The sequence below is a fragment of the Micromys minutus genome, assembly GCF_963924665.1.
Source record: "Micromys minutus genome assembly, chromosome: 6".
Classification (NCBI taxonomy): Eukaryota; Metazoa; Chordata; class Mammalia; order Rodentia; family Muridae; genus Micromys; species Micromys minutus.
The window spans coordinates 19,517,896-19,531,843 of NC_137975.1; the positions used below are offsets into that span (position 1 = coordinate 19,517,896).

General features: G+C 50.4%; 1 protein-coding gene across 1 annotated transcript in view; it reads left to right on the forward strand.

Annotated features, from left to right (window-relative positions):
- MGAT5 (alpha-1,6-mannosylglycoprotein 6-beta-N-acetylglucosaminyltransferase) overlaps positions 1-11,568 on the forward strand; it is a gene marked incomplete at both ends in the record, with an annotated part of 168,997 nt that extends 157,429 nt beyond the window's left edge. The window contains 3 exons of the mRNA XM_080917587.1: positions 1,240-1,314; positions 9,380-9,537; positions 11,370-11,568. Coding sequence (XP_080773713.1) covers positions 1,240-1,314; positions 9,380-9,537; positions 11,370-11,568 — 432 coding nt within the window. The remainder of the gene's footprint in view (positions 1-1,239; positions 1,315-9,379; positions 9,538-11,369) is intronic.
- Between the last annotated feature and the right edge of the window lie 2,380 nt (positions 11,569-13,948).

Below are 13,948 nucleotides of genomic sequence, written 5' to 3' on the forward strand. Positions count from 1 at the left end.
CTGCTGTGGGAACTCTGAAGCACAGCCTCCTGTATTTTTCCTCTCAAGCACCTTCCCCTTTGGATATTTCCTGTTGTGCTGCAAGATCCATAAATGCAGGCTCAAGAAGGAATTGCTGATGGCAGTCCTTTGTCCCATCACCGAAAGTGATGTGGGGCTCTGTGTACTTGGACTTGTGATGCTCTGAGATATGACCCCCACTTCCCGTTAGCGAGCGTCAGAGTACCAGCTGATCCCATGCAGCAGAACCCAGTGCCACCTTTCCTTCCCTCAGATGTCTCAAGCGGCCATCAGAACCTCCTTCAGCCGTGACCTTCTGGAGTTTTCTGTCCCCCTTCCCAAACAGTGAAAGCGCCCTATAGAAATCACAAGGCTTTTGTGAAGCCATGAACTCGCTGTACCTTGTCTCACTAGCCCCCAGTCCTAAGCTCCAGTTCCCTCCTATTTTCATACCATAGCTCACCCTCTGGGCTAAGGTTGATCCTCGGTTGGAAGAATACTTGTCTAGCATGCACAAGTCCTCAGTTCCATTTCTAGTACCAAGTAAAGCAGATGTCATAGCACAGGTCTGATTCTAGCACCCCACCCGGGAAGTAGAGACAGGGGGATCCAAAGTTCAAGGTCGCCCTCACTTAGAAAGCAAGGCTACCAGCTAAGACTATAAGACATTGTCTCAGAAAGGAAAAAAAAAAAACCTTGGCCCTCTCAAGGCCTCTAGCTGAGCTCCTCCATTCATCCCTTTGGTTCATAGCATGAGTTCTTTGGATGCATTCTTACCCCACCCACTACTACAGACCAACTGGTTGTCTGTGGTTTTCTCAGCGCGGTGACCATGTCTTCAGGTTTGCTAAATCCCTGCACTCTGCCCAGCTCTAGGATGCTGGTCATCCACAGCCATATAGTCTTTACACCACATGATCTACCTGCTAGCATGTGGTAATATCCATCCTTTTGAAGGCCTACTATGTCCTTTATACTCTCCAAGCAGTTTCCCATGTGCCTTCACCACCACTTAACAGACATGAGTTTCTCTTCTTGCAACAATTCTACACATCAGGTATCTGAGACTTGGGGAAGGGAGCTTGTTCAGGGCCTAGAGAGAAGCGCAATGAGGCCTGAGCCCAGTCTGTCCAGTTCCAGGTCTGTAGTTTTAACACACCTGTGGGAGTCAATGGAGAAGCAGTAAGCACCTCCCTCTTGTCCCATGTCCCCTGTCACGGTGCCCTGTTGTTTCTGCAGATCGAGCCGTATATGCCGTATGAGTTCACTTGTGAAGGCATGCTGCAGAGAATCAACGCTTTCATTGAAAAACAGGTAAGGCCCATCAGGAGTGTGTGTGTGCATGTGTGTGTGTAGGCGCGAGAGAGAGAGAGAGAGAGAGAGAGAGAGAGAGAGAGTGTGTGTGTGTGTGTGTGTGTGTGTGCTGGGTTCCACTTCCTGTTTCCCAGCCCTCACTTGGTGCACTTCTGTGGTTAGTTACCTGCTTTGGAAAACTTCATGTGGCTCCACATTAGCTTGTCATCTTTAAATGCTGCGCTGCCACGGTCGGTCAGCCAAGGGAGCCAGTCTTCTCCTGGACTGTGCTCTCGGGGCAATGAAAGGTCATATGGACACTTAGAATAAGACACTCGAATGGTCGGGATGGGATCCTTCCTGAGCACTGGCTTGTACCCTAAGCAGACTAAAGAATCTTGAAGACCCAGGAAGGGTGAACAGTCCAGCCTTCATTTCTAATGCCACGCTCCCCCCCCCCCAAAAAAAAACAAAGATTAGGGTCTGGAAAGATAGCTCCGATCCGTTAAGTGCTTGCCTTACAAGTGAGGGGATCTCAGCTTGATTCTTAGAAAGCACATTTGCAAAGCCAGGCCTGGAAGTACACACATGCCATCTCAGTGTTAGGGGTGGGGAACCCCTGGGATTCTCTGGTCAGCCAGCCATGAATACTCACACACACGCTTCAGATATAGGAATTAGATCTACATCTTCACAGTGTTTCTTTAAGGGTATAAACGTAGCAGCTCTAAATGTGTTAGGACTCTTGAGTGGTTTTCAGACTGGGCCCCCTCTCAAATGTGCAACCCAGGAGTATGATCTCAGAGGTGAAGGGGGCAACCATCACTGTGGTCCTTTATGATATCTTCATTCCTTGGGCTACAAAAGGAATACAGACCCAAAAATAGATAAAGCCAGAACCCCTGTGGGCAGGGAAATCTGAACTTTTTGTCCAGCCCAAAAATACAGGGCTCTCTTTTTAGGACCGAGACGGAATATTTAAGGGTGATCAAGGGCTCTCTGCACAATGGGGACGAGAGCTGCAGAGCTGGAAATAGAAACTGTAAGGGAGAAACACAAATCTAGACTACCAGCCCACGGGCATGTCAAAGGAAGCTGGCGCTTCAGAAAAGCCAGGGCTCTGGGACCTAGGCTTTGGGGTAACCACATCTAGTTAACTGGGCAGTTGTGGGGACAAGGCACGTAACAAGAAGTGAGTGAGTTGCACATGCACATGTTTCTAAGTGTGCACATGCATGTATATGTATGTGGATGCATACTTATGTGTTCAAGTGTATGTGGCATATGTACATATACACGTAGAGGATAAGGGACTACCTAAGGGGTCATTTCTTAGCTGCTGAACATCCTTTTCTTTGAGATAGGGTTTCTCACCAGCCTGGAACTCACCAAGTAGGCTAGGCTGAATGTCCAGTGAGCCCCAGAGACCTGCCTGTGTCCATAACCCAGTGTTAGACTGACAAGTACTGAGCACCAAGCCTGGCCTTGCACTCAAACTTGGTTCTTAGGCTTGCACCACACACACTTAAGCAACTGAACCAGCTCCAAGCCCAGACACTGGGATCCAACTCCCAGTACCATGAGTTTGAGCATTTCTTACTCTTGCCCTCTGTCTCTTAGTAAATAAGGACGATGGGGTTTCTATCTGAGTGCTCCTGTGAGCATTGTATGAGCCAGTACCAAGAAAATACTGAGAACAAGGCCTGATGCCGTCCTTAGGAGGAACGGTCTAGTCAACACTGTTAATGCACCATGCTCACCTGTGGAGTATTGTAATATAATTACACACATTGGGGGCTTAGCGTTTGCCATTATCTCATTCAGTCTAATCAGGAAGCAGAAAGGACTGTCATAACCCTGGCACATCTTTGCCAGTGTGCACATGCAGACTACCATCCAACCCATCCATGGGTTCCCTTTCCAAGGGTGTGGTTTCCCATGTCAATCAAAACTCCAGAGTACTCAGTGGAAAGTATCCGTTCGGTACCCGGAAATCTTTTTGCAAGAGGAAGGACTTGTATCTTCGTCATGTTTATTGCAGGGGACTGCTCTAATGTTGTGCTTTAGTTTGGGTTTTTAACCTCCTGTCATGTCTACTTACACCATAATTGTATACACGCCCTAGGAGGCCAGGCCACTGTGTGGGTAGGTGGTTCTGTGCATGCTTGCCGGCAGCCACCGCTGGCCTTTCCAACCTGCACCGATGGAAGGTCTGCTGCCCACTGTTCTCATTACTGACAAAATAAGTGATAAGAGCAACTCACTGAAGGAAGAGGTCACTCTGGCTCACCATGCAAGGGTGTGGCTTGTCACGGTGGAGTGGGTAGGCATGGCAGCAAAAGCACAAAGCATCTGGTCACGCCCCCCCCCCCCCCATGGTCAAGAGGCAGAGCAAGGCAAATGGTGGAGCTAAGCTCACTTTCTCCCTTCTATTCAGACCCCAGCCCGTGGGATGGTGATGCTCACATTTAGGGTGGACATTTTCACTTTGGTTTGCCCAGGCTAGAAACTGTCTCACAGACATACCCAGAGCTTTGTCTTCTAGGTGAGTCTAGATCTGGCCAAGTTGACAACATTAACCGTCTTGGGGTGAGGGGTCTTAGTCCACACAGTAAGGCCCAGGAGTGTCAGCAGTAACTGCAGAGTAGGAACTGAGTCGCACAGGCATGGGGCACACAGTAATGGAGTCAGGACTGGTATAAAGTCACATCAGCACTGTACATCTGACAGGATCTCAGATGTAGGCACCACCCACAGCTTTCTCCCCTGGTGCTAGGATCACAAGCACGTGCTTTTTCAGATGGCTTCTGGTGATCAAACTCAGATTTATAAGAGATCCTCGGAATTCCTCATAAATTAGCTATAACGGGGGTTAATTTTGGTTTATCTCAGGAACTCTATCAGAGCCAAATGTCCCCTTGATGCGTGGAGGGAGCCAAGACCCCAGTGCATCAGAGCAGATCTCCTGGTAGCTGCAGGCCCCGGATCCTGCCACTTGGAGCATTCATTATATTTTTAGTTTACAGAGTATCTTCAAAGAACAGGGAGGACAGAGAGAGGATGCTCCTGGCAGGAGTGGAAAGCCAGTGACTTGGAGGAGGACATTCCCACACCTAGAGACACAAGCGCTCATTAGTCAGGGCTTAGCTTCCAGAGTCCTTCATGTGGGCTACATGGAACATGGACACTTTTATTTCAGATCTCTTCCAAGCCACAAACACACACACACACACACACACACACACACACACACACACACACACACGTTCCCAGCAGCAGCAGGAACCAAAGGGAGCTAAACTGACAGCCTTTAAGATCACCACAGGCTTCGGGGTACAGTTTAAGAGTCACTTCTGCGGGCTTCCCTCACACCCAGCTAGCTGGGGTGCAGTCCTCCCAATGGGAGCAAGCTCGCCCTTCTCCCTTGGTGCCCTACCCGGCCGCACTGAAGCCAGTGCTGTGGCTTACTGAGTTTGAAAGGAGCACTCTGAAGGAGGCCTGACTCCTGCTGATGGGGAGTTCCGGTCAAAGTGAACCCCCAGCAGCAGATCGGTCATAGCAATCCCAGTTTAGGGGAGTTTGCACATTTGCCATCCAGGAGTAAAGCAACTGGCTAGAGAAGAGAAACAGGTCATTTTTTGCCTCTTATAAAGGTCTCCTAACTATACAGGGCATGGCCAGAGCAATGGCTCATTTGGTAAAGAACCCTGCTGCCACACTTGACAACCTAGTGTGATCCTCAAGAAAGACCCAGCTGGTGAAAGGAGAGGACAAACTTCCACAAGTTGTCCTCAGGTCCACACACATACAACTATATGTGTACAAATAAAACTACATCTTTAAAATGTGTTTACGTACAGGGTGGTTATCAGTCACGTGGTCGTTTGGTTTGAAACAGAGTCTCAAGTAACCTGGGCTGGCCTTGAACTTGCTCTGTGGCCCAGGATGACCTTGAACTCCTTACCCTCCTGTGTTTCCACAGATGCTGGATGGAAGGTGTGTACCACCATGCTCCTTTTATGCAGTGCTAGAATATGCCTGCTTGACAGGCCCAGCCTCGGAATATGGCTGGTAAGGGCTGTTTGGTCACATGCAAAGCAGCAGGCACTGACCTCAGCCCATTCCATACATGTACACCTGTAGGGAGGTGAGGGTGGGGTAGAGCAGAGACAGAGAGAACATTGCTTTGACTGAGAACTCTGTTGGTGCACTTGATTTGTAGTCTCTGCATGACAACTTTGGAATAGCCAAACACTGAGAAACACGGGCAGCGATGGCAGAAAGAAGGTGAGGAAGGAGTGCAGATGGTGTGGGCCCCAAGTGAGCTTGTTAACCAGATTGGCAAGGGCTGTTTCTCCCTCCTTCTGGCTACAGAGATGCCTCATTGGGCTAGAATAGCCTCGTTTTCTACTTTACTCCTATCAAAGCCTCCAGGATGCCGAAATCATGCAGTTCCATTCAGTAGCTCTTTACTGAGCACCAATTAGCTACAGAATGTCACGGTAGTGGTGAGCCACTAACTCCTCTGCAGCCTATAGAACGCAGCCCAGAAATCCGCATCTTCTAGGAGCCTTCTCTGATTGCGGCTGCCACCACTCCGCCCCCTCCCTGTAGAGCCAGCCGTGTCCAGCCTCCAGGTGTCCTTGCCTGTGTGTGTAGGCATCTAGTTTGCTATTCTGAAGTATTGAAAGTGCTGACTGTGCGCTGAACCTCTAAGGCCAGGTGCAGCCCTTCGTGTTTCTGTTTCTGATGCCCTGCATGAGGCTGTAATGGTCGTTTGTAAAGTTGTCAGTAGACACACATTTTCCTATCTCTTAGCAAGGGTCTGTGGAATGTATGAATGAATGAATGAATGAGTAAATGAATAAGCGAAGGAGCAGTTGACATGAGATCATTAGGCATCTTGCATTGCCTGTAGCCTGGACCGAGAAGGAACAAAAGTGAGGATATCCCTGTAGCCTCCTGATCACCCACTGACCCCTGCGCCTGTGGGTGAGAGGAGGCTGATACCCTTCTGTTCCCATTGTGCTCTCCAAGGCGCCCAGCCATAAGTAGCCGTAAGGTGAGCTGTGGATTTATCCGGTGACTCAACTCCACTGCAGCACACACACCATTACCCTCTCCATCCTTCTGACCAGTCGCCTCCCTCTTACCTCTCAGAGCGACCCAACAATGAAGGGCAGGTGGTACTGTCCCTGTTTCCTATATGGGTCAGGTGGAGGAAGCTTGTGAGGCATTCATGAAGTCCCCTGCCGGGGACCAGCCCCCTCTGCCATGCTTTCTGTGACAACTTGGGCTCCCTCTGATCAGTTGTTACCTTCAAGCTGTCTGGATGATTCTGTAAGCCTTAAGACTTTGATGCTATTTTTATTATTCCTGAACCTTTGAACCCCTAGAACAGAGAGATACCCGAGAGAATGCCTGGCCATCGTGATGGGCAGGGACCGGGTGCCTGCGCACCTCTTCCATTCAGGGCGGGCTTGAGCCAGGCATGTGTATTGGGGGGACCTGGACAAGACAGCTGCTGTCACATCAGCTCCACCGTGCAGCCCCAAGAAGCAGCTCCTTCTGTCAGTGACTCCTGCCCTACTCCAGAATAGATGCAGGGCAGACATGCGTCCAGGAAGTTCAGCCTCTCCAAATGCCTCCCATGCCTTGTCCAAAAGCAGTTCTAGGGGGAGCAGCTCTCCCAAGGAACCTAAAGGAAGTCAGTGAGGGCCTGTCCTTTGCCACCTCTCTGCTGAGCTCCTTCCTTCATTCTGTGGCTGTACCACTGTGCAGGGAGCCAGGTGACACGGGGCCTGTGCCCAGAGCCAGGGTTTATGGCTTCAGGCTTCAGACCTGCCCTGTCTGTTTTGCTAACTCCAAATTTCACTTTGTAGAAGGGTGAGAATGCATGAGAAAGGACACTTCGTAGTTGTTCTGAAACTCACCAGGTACAAAGATACAACTAGGGGTTGTCAGTGAAGAGGGAATTTGTAGAAGACAGAATCTGAACCTTGAGCCTTCTGGGCTTTCCATCTCCCCAGCCTGGTGTGATATGCTGGTCAGCTCTCTGCAGCCGTAGCACATGCCCAAGAAATACGAACTTAGAATAAGGATGCTTTCAGCTCAGATTAAGGTTTCTACCCATGACTGGGCCCCACTGCTGTACATTTATGGTGAAGCCCTATGTCATGGCTGAGCATGATTCAAAGCAAAACTTCTCAGTTAGGGGACTCAGAGAAGACCTGGTGGTTAAGAGCATTTGCTGTTCTTGCCGAAAATCCAAGTTCAGTTCCCAAAATCCACACCAGACAGCTTATAACTAATTTTAACTCCAGTGAACCTGGTGCCCTCTTCTGGACTTCACAAGTGTATGTGTGCACACACGCTCACAGTCTCTCTCTCTCTCTCTCTCTCTCTCTCTCTCTCTCTCTCTCTCTCTTTCTCTCTCTCTCTCTCTCTCCCCCTCTCCCTCTCTCTGTCTGTCTGTCTCTCTCTCTCTCTCTCTCTCCCTCCCTCCCTCCCTCCCTCCCTCCCTCTCTCTCTCTCTCTTTCTCTCCCTCTATCTCTCTGTCTGTCTCTCTCTCTGTCTCTCTCTCTCTCTGTGTCTCTGTCTCTCTCTCTGTCTCTCTCTCTCTCTCTCTCTCTCTCTCTCACACACACACACACACACACACATAAATTTAAAAAACAACAACAAACAAAAGCCAACTGGTTAGCTCATAGCTAAGAAGAAACAGGAAGGGTCTCCTACATCCCCTCAAAGACAAGCTCCTAAAGTCCCGAAGATTCTAAACCCCTACCTCCCAAAGTTTCCACTATCTCCCAGAATGCCTCACTGGTGACAAGCTTTTTAACACCTGGGCCTTTAGGGATATTAAAGGTCAAACTATAGCACCAGGGTTGGGCCTCACCCAAACTCAGGAAGCAGAGGAATTCTCACTTGCCTTCTGGTTCCTTTGCAGTCTGATCTAGAGGTCCTGTGGTTACTGTTTCGATGGTCACTCTAATCATGAACTACAGTCACTGCAGAAACACCCCTCTGGGTGTGTTGGTGAGGGTGTTGGGGGAAGAGCCATTCTGAATGCTGGTGGCACTAGTCCATGAATAGGAGGAGAGGGGGAAAAGCAAGCAGAACACAAGCTTATCCACCACCATGAGCACAAAACCATCAGCTGCCCCACCCACCGTGATGACACCACCATCAGGCTGAGCCAAACAAACCCGTCCTCCCTTAAGTTGCTTCCGTCAGCTATTTTCTCACAGGAAGGAGAAAAGTGTAATTGTTGATACACCTCTCCTGTTACCTTGTCACTGGGAGCCTCTGTGTATGAGGAATTGAAACTCTTCATTACAGTTTTTAACAGCTGTGGAAGGTACCTTTGCTTCTAGGACTTAAGTACGGGTGTCTTCATTAACCAGCAAGAACACAATGTAAGCTTTTCCAAATGGCTGCGTGCCTTTCAGCTACTGGTTCTATCTAGGACAGCTATCCTGATGGATGGGCAGCTGTCATAAGCAAGCTCTCTGCACACAGAGAACAGTGCCCATTAGTAAAGACTGCAGTTCCGTTCAAGAAAGTAAGTCTGCACAGCCATGTCGTTGCCCTTAGCAACAGCATCCAGACCCACAGGACTGTGCTACCCAGGGATTAGTACAGGCATGAACTATGTATAGTGTTTGGAGGATCCAAGAGCAGAGATCAAAGCTGGTGGGAATGAACCTGCAAATGGTCCTTACAGAGAATTGGGGGGGTGAGTGTGTGTTCACATGTACACACAAACATGTACAGCTGTCTGGACATAGAGCCTCTAGCCCAGACTGGCCTCAAACTCATTTTGTAACTATAAATGATAGAGTCTCTATACCTTGATTCAATGCACGGGGTGGAATCCAGAGCTTCATGCATACTGGGAAAACACCCACCTGAGGCAAGTCCTCAGCCAAAAACTGGTGTTTAGAGAGGTCACCGTCTGTCCCAAGGATGTGTGCTTTTTATCAGTCTTCTGAGCATGGTGGCCCCCATGGTTGGTTGCTAGGCTGACACTGCCTCACTGTGTCCTTGGTTCCTTTACTGATGAAAGCTACATTGTCGTTGTAGGACTTCTGCCATGGCCAAGTGATGTGGCCGCCCCTTAGCGCCCTGCAGGTGAAGCTGGCTGAGCCCGGGCAGTCCTGCAAACAGGTGTGCCAGGAGAGCCAGCTCATCTGCGAACCGTCCTTCTTTCAGCACCTCAACAAGGAAAAGGACCTGCTGAAGTGAGTGTGCCCGTGGGGAGGCAGGGGAGGGCTGCTCAACTGCCACCACCCATCTTACACATGGGTTGAGAGGTGCCCAGATTCGCTCTGCCAGCTGTGGGCTTCAGGAAACAAGGTGGGAAGGACAGGCAGGTTGCACCCCAAAAAGAGCTCACCTCTCACACATGCACACATGTAACGTGTGTATGACCTGGCCTTGTGTGATATGTGTGTGATGTCTGTTTATATGATGTATGCATACATGTGTGTATTTACGTATGTGTCGGTTAGCATGTACAGTGACATGCGTGTTCCCCACCTTCCATCTTTTCTGAAGCAGCCTCCTTGTTCTCTCCACTGCTGGCCTGTGAGCTTCCAGGGACCTCCCTGTTCTGTTTCCGCCTAAAAGCAGGAGGCTGAGATTTTGAGGCATCCACTACCACACTGTATTAGCTGTTAATGCCATCTTCTTATCTGCAGAATAAGAACTTTGTGGAGGGCAGTAAACGACGTCTTTGCTGTGGCCGAGTACTGATAAGAGCATCGCAAAGGCGGTGTGTGGTGGCTCTCGGTTTGGAGGTGCAGTCCTTCCTAGAACATGGCTTCCAGAGCATAAAGCAGATGTTCACCCTGCACTCAGTCTGGGAACAGAGCAAGACAGAGGCGGGGGAGGGGATCTGGCTGTTTTCTTTCTTTTCCACACAGACCATAAGAGCATGGAGTGGTGGCTCTTCCTTACACACACACACACACACACACACACACACACACACACACACACACCGTGAACTGTACAAGGAAAAAGGCCAGTATCTCTGGGAACAAAAGTACTTTCCTTCCTCTTCCTCTTTATTATATCTTTATCTTTCTCCTCCCCTTGTCTTCCAGTTTAAGACATGTCTCCTGTGCCCCAGGTTGGCCTTGATCCTGCCCCTGCTTCTTCGATGTTTGCCTTGCTTTCCCTGAGGTGTCTCACTCTGTACCACAGGCTGGCCTAGAACTTTCTGTGTAGCCAGGCTTGACCCTGAACTGGGATTGTGTGAGCCTCTATTCCCAGCCAAATACTAAGTGCACATCAAAGTATGTGTCAGTAACAGTTGCTCCGCAGGTCTGAATCCTTGGAAGTGGCAATCACTTACACATCAGTGTGTGGCCCTGTAGTGTCTCTGTGTCTGTGCGCATGCATGTACATGTCTGTATAGGTGCACTAGTGTGCATGTGTATGTGAAAGCTTACTTTGGGGAACAGGGTCTCCAGTTTTCCTGAGACTCCCCAAGTGGGCTGGGCTAGCTAGCCATCAAGTCCCAGGGGTCTGCCTCTCTCCAGTCCCCTGCACTGGGATCACACATACACGCCACCACAGTGGCTTTTTATGTTTGACATGGCTTCTGGGAATAGAGCTCTGGTCTTCCAGCTTGCCACACAAGCTAGCTGAACCAGCGTCACAGCTCCCGTTTTGGTTTTCACACACACCATGTCCCTGCTCTGTGGCCTGCCTCCTCCTGTCCAGATCTCTTGGTGGGTTACACATTTCTCTGCTGTTTTTCAGCAGCTGCACAGAGCCTCAAAGCTCACAGTGCCCATTCCCCACCTGAGTTCTTCATTACAGATAACTCCTCTCCAAAGAGCCTTGCCTCAGAGCCAGCCCCCTGCCTGCACACATTTGGCAACATGCCTTTTCTTCACCTAGTCAAGATCCCTAGATGCAGAGAATTTCAGTCACATGGATGATGCCATCTCTGAAGTAGGACAGTGGGACATGCTCCCACACTCAGAGCAGGCAATCCAGCAGTTGGACAGAACCTGCCCCCGGGCATCTCCACCTCACGCCAGTGCCTTTCTCTTCCTCTCAGGTATAAGGTGGTTTGCCAAAGCTCAGAACTATACAAGGACATCCTGGTGCCCTCCTTCTACCCCAAGAGCAAGCACTGTGTGTTCCAAGGGGATCTCCTGCTCTTCAGCTGTGCCGGGGCCCACCCCACACACCAGCGGATCTGCCCCTGCCGGGACTTCATCAAGGGCCAAGTGGCTCTCTGCAAAGACTGTCTATAGCACAGACTCCCTGAGTTCATTTGGATGGGAAAGACGTGGCTCCAGTGGGCAGCGCCAAGGGGCCGAAAGACAGTCAGGGACTCTGACCAGAGCCTGAAATCTTTGGTCCAGGGCGTGGATTTAGTACTGCTCCAGCCGCAGCCAGCGCATCCCAGTTTACACCCAGGCCACAAGAGAACAGAGGTTGGGCAGGAGCCTGGGTTCTCCCCGGTGTAACAAATGTTCTCTCTTGGGCAAAATCGACTGTAGGGAAATGGTCCAGGCAGCTCTCCCGGGAATTTATTTTTCTTTTTAGAAGAAGGGATAAAATCTGTAGACTCATTCAACTGAAAACAAAACAGGAAGAGGGATTGAGCCAATTGGGAAGGACTTCGGGGACAATCCTAAACCAATTAATTAACTTATTTATTTGGGAGGATGGGGCGGGCTTGGGAGGGAGGAAAGGGTTGAACACAGTTTCCTTTTGTTTCTCACTGTTAATCACCCACCTTCAGGACCTTCTTGTTCTGCAGCATCAAACAGGATGCAGGGCAGCCTGTGGCATGCTCGAGGGCAGCTGTAGAGCTTAACTCCTGGTGACAGGTGACAGCAGAGAAAACGATGTCTTAAGAGGAGAAATGTAGCTCAGTTTGTAGAATTCTTGCGTAGCATACATGGGGCCCTGGGTTCCATCCCCAGCACCACATAAAACCAGGTAAGAAGCAGAGGTAGTCGGACCAGACATTCTCCTTGGCCACATAACAGAGTCAAGGCCTTTGTCCCCAAGTCTAGGCTACAAGAGACCCTGTCTCAGAAAATGATGGGGGCGGGGGGTGGCCTTGAAAACCTAGCCAGCCCCTGTCAAAGCATTGTCAGAGCCTATGGATCCTATATGTGCTTGGCAGATGGCAGCTAAAATGCAGATTTCCTTGGTGAGGAAATGCCTATGGCCCTGAGGGCCCCACCAAGTTCCAAAGACAGGCTGGGCTGCAGGTGAGAGGCTACTTTCCTGTGTCCCTTCGTCCCCACCCCCAAACCTTTCACCCCCTCACCCCCTCACCATAGCTTGGGCCTGATTTCTGGTTAGAATTCACCTTTGTTGAAGAAACACAGGATTATGTAGTTCTTGTTTGCTGCTGTGGTAGACTCACACCATCCCGGCCCACCCCTCCATGTCCTATGCCCTCCCCCCACGGTCCTTGAACTTGGGGCATCTTTAGCCTCAAAACAGCTAAGATTTGGGTAGGAATGTCAGTTCTAGAGTTGGTAACACAAGGCTTTGTGCCTCCCCCCCCTTCACCCCCCCCCCCCCCCCCCCACTGATGTCTGATGTTGCTGCAATCCAGGGAATTGACTCTGAACTTGATGGTTTCTGTGGAGGTAAGGACAGTTGGGTATTATCTTGGCCACACCCCCAGTGGGTGTGGCTTACCAAGGATGGAGCCTGGGGCTGGCTTTTACTTGAAGCACTATCATTCTCTGGAGTGTGACCAGCCAGCCCCTTGAAATCCTGGCAGCAGGTTGGCCTAGTCTGTATGCTGGAATCCCCACTTTCCACACCCTAGAGCCCTTTTGGGAGCCCATCCCTGCGGAAGTACTGCTTCCGTGCTCTGTACACGTGTGAGCTTGGGGAGACGCCTCCCACACTTCTTCCATGCTGGCGAATGAACCAATCCTCTACCTCTTGCTGTTAGCATTGCCCACCCAGCTGGTAGACTTCCAGGTCCGCTGGTGCTGCTCAGCGCCTCCCTGTGGCCAGGTAGAGCCTCTGCCTAGCTGAACAGCAGAGCAAGGCTGAGCCCTCCAGGAGCAACAGAAGAGGATCTGTTTCTGGTGACCAAGGGATGAGGAGATGGCCCCTGAAACTTTTAGATCTGGGGAATCATCTGCTCTCCTCTTGATTTCTACTGGGGCGCATACATCACACCAATCACACCTCTAAGCACCTCTCCCAAGCACACCATTTTTGGGCCTAAGACAGACACCTCCGGGGCCTCAGATTCTAGTCCTAGAGAATGTAGTGACATCAAGAGGTACTGTCCCTAAGCACTGACAGGGGTCCCTTGAGGCCTGGCTGGAACCGCCTCTGCCCAGATTGAGCCGTCAGACACGCTGAAGTTCAAAAGCCTAGCTATGAAGCATCTTTATTGAGCTTTGCAAAGATTTCCTGAGGCATGATGGGAGAAAGCTGTGCAGACTCTTCCCTCAGAGTGGGCCTTTGGGCTGCACTCCAGAGTTGTGGGAATCTCCCTTGAGTTTCCAGGCCTGAAAATCAGGCTCTTTGGCACCCCTAAAGGCTGTGGGTGACAATGCTGGCTTTCAACCAGCAGGGGGCACCCCGCTGAAAATGATCTCCATGCTGCTGAGAGCTGTAAACAGAAAGGAAGGCAACTTGATCTCC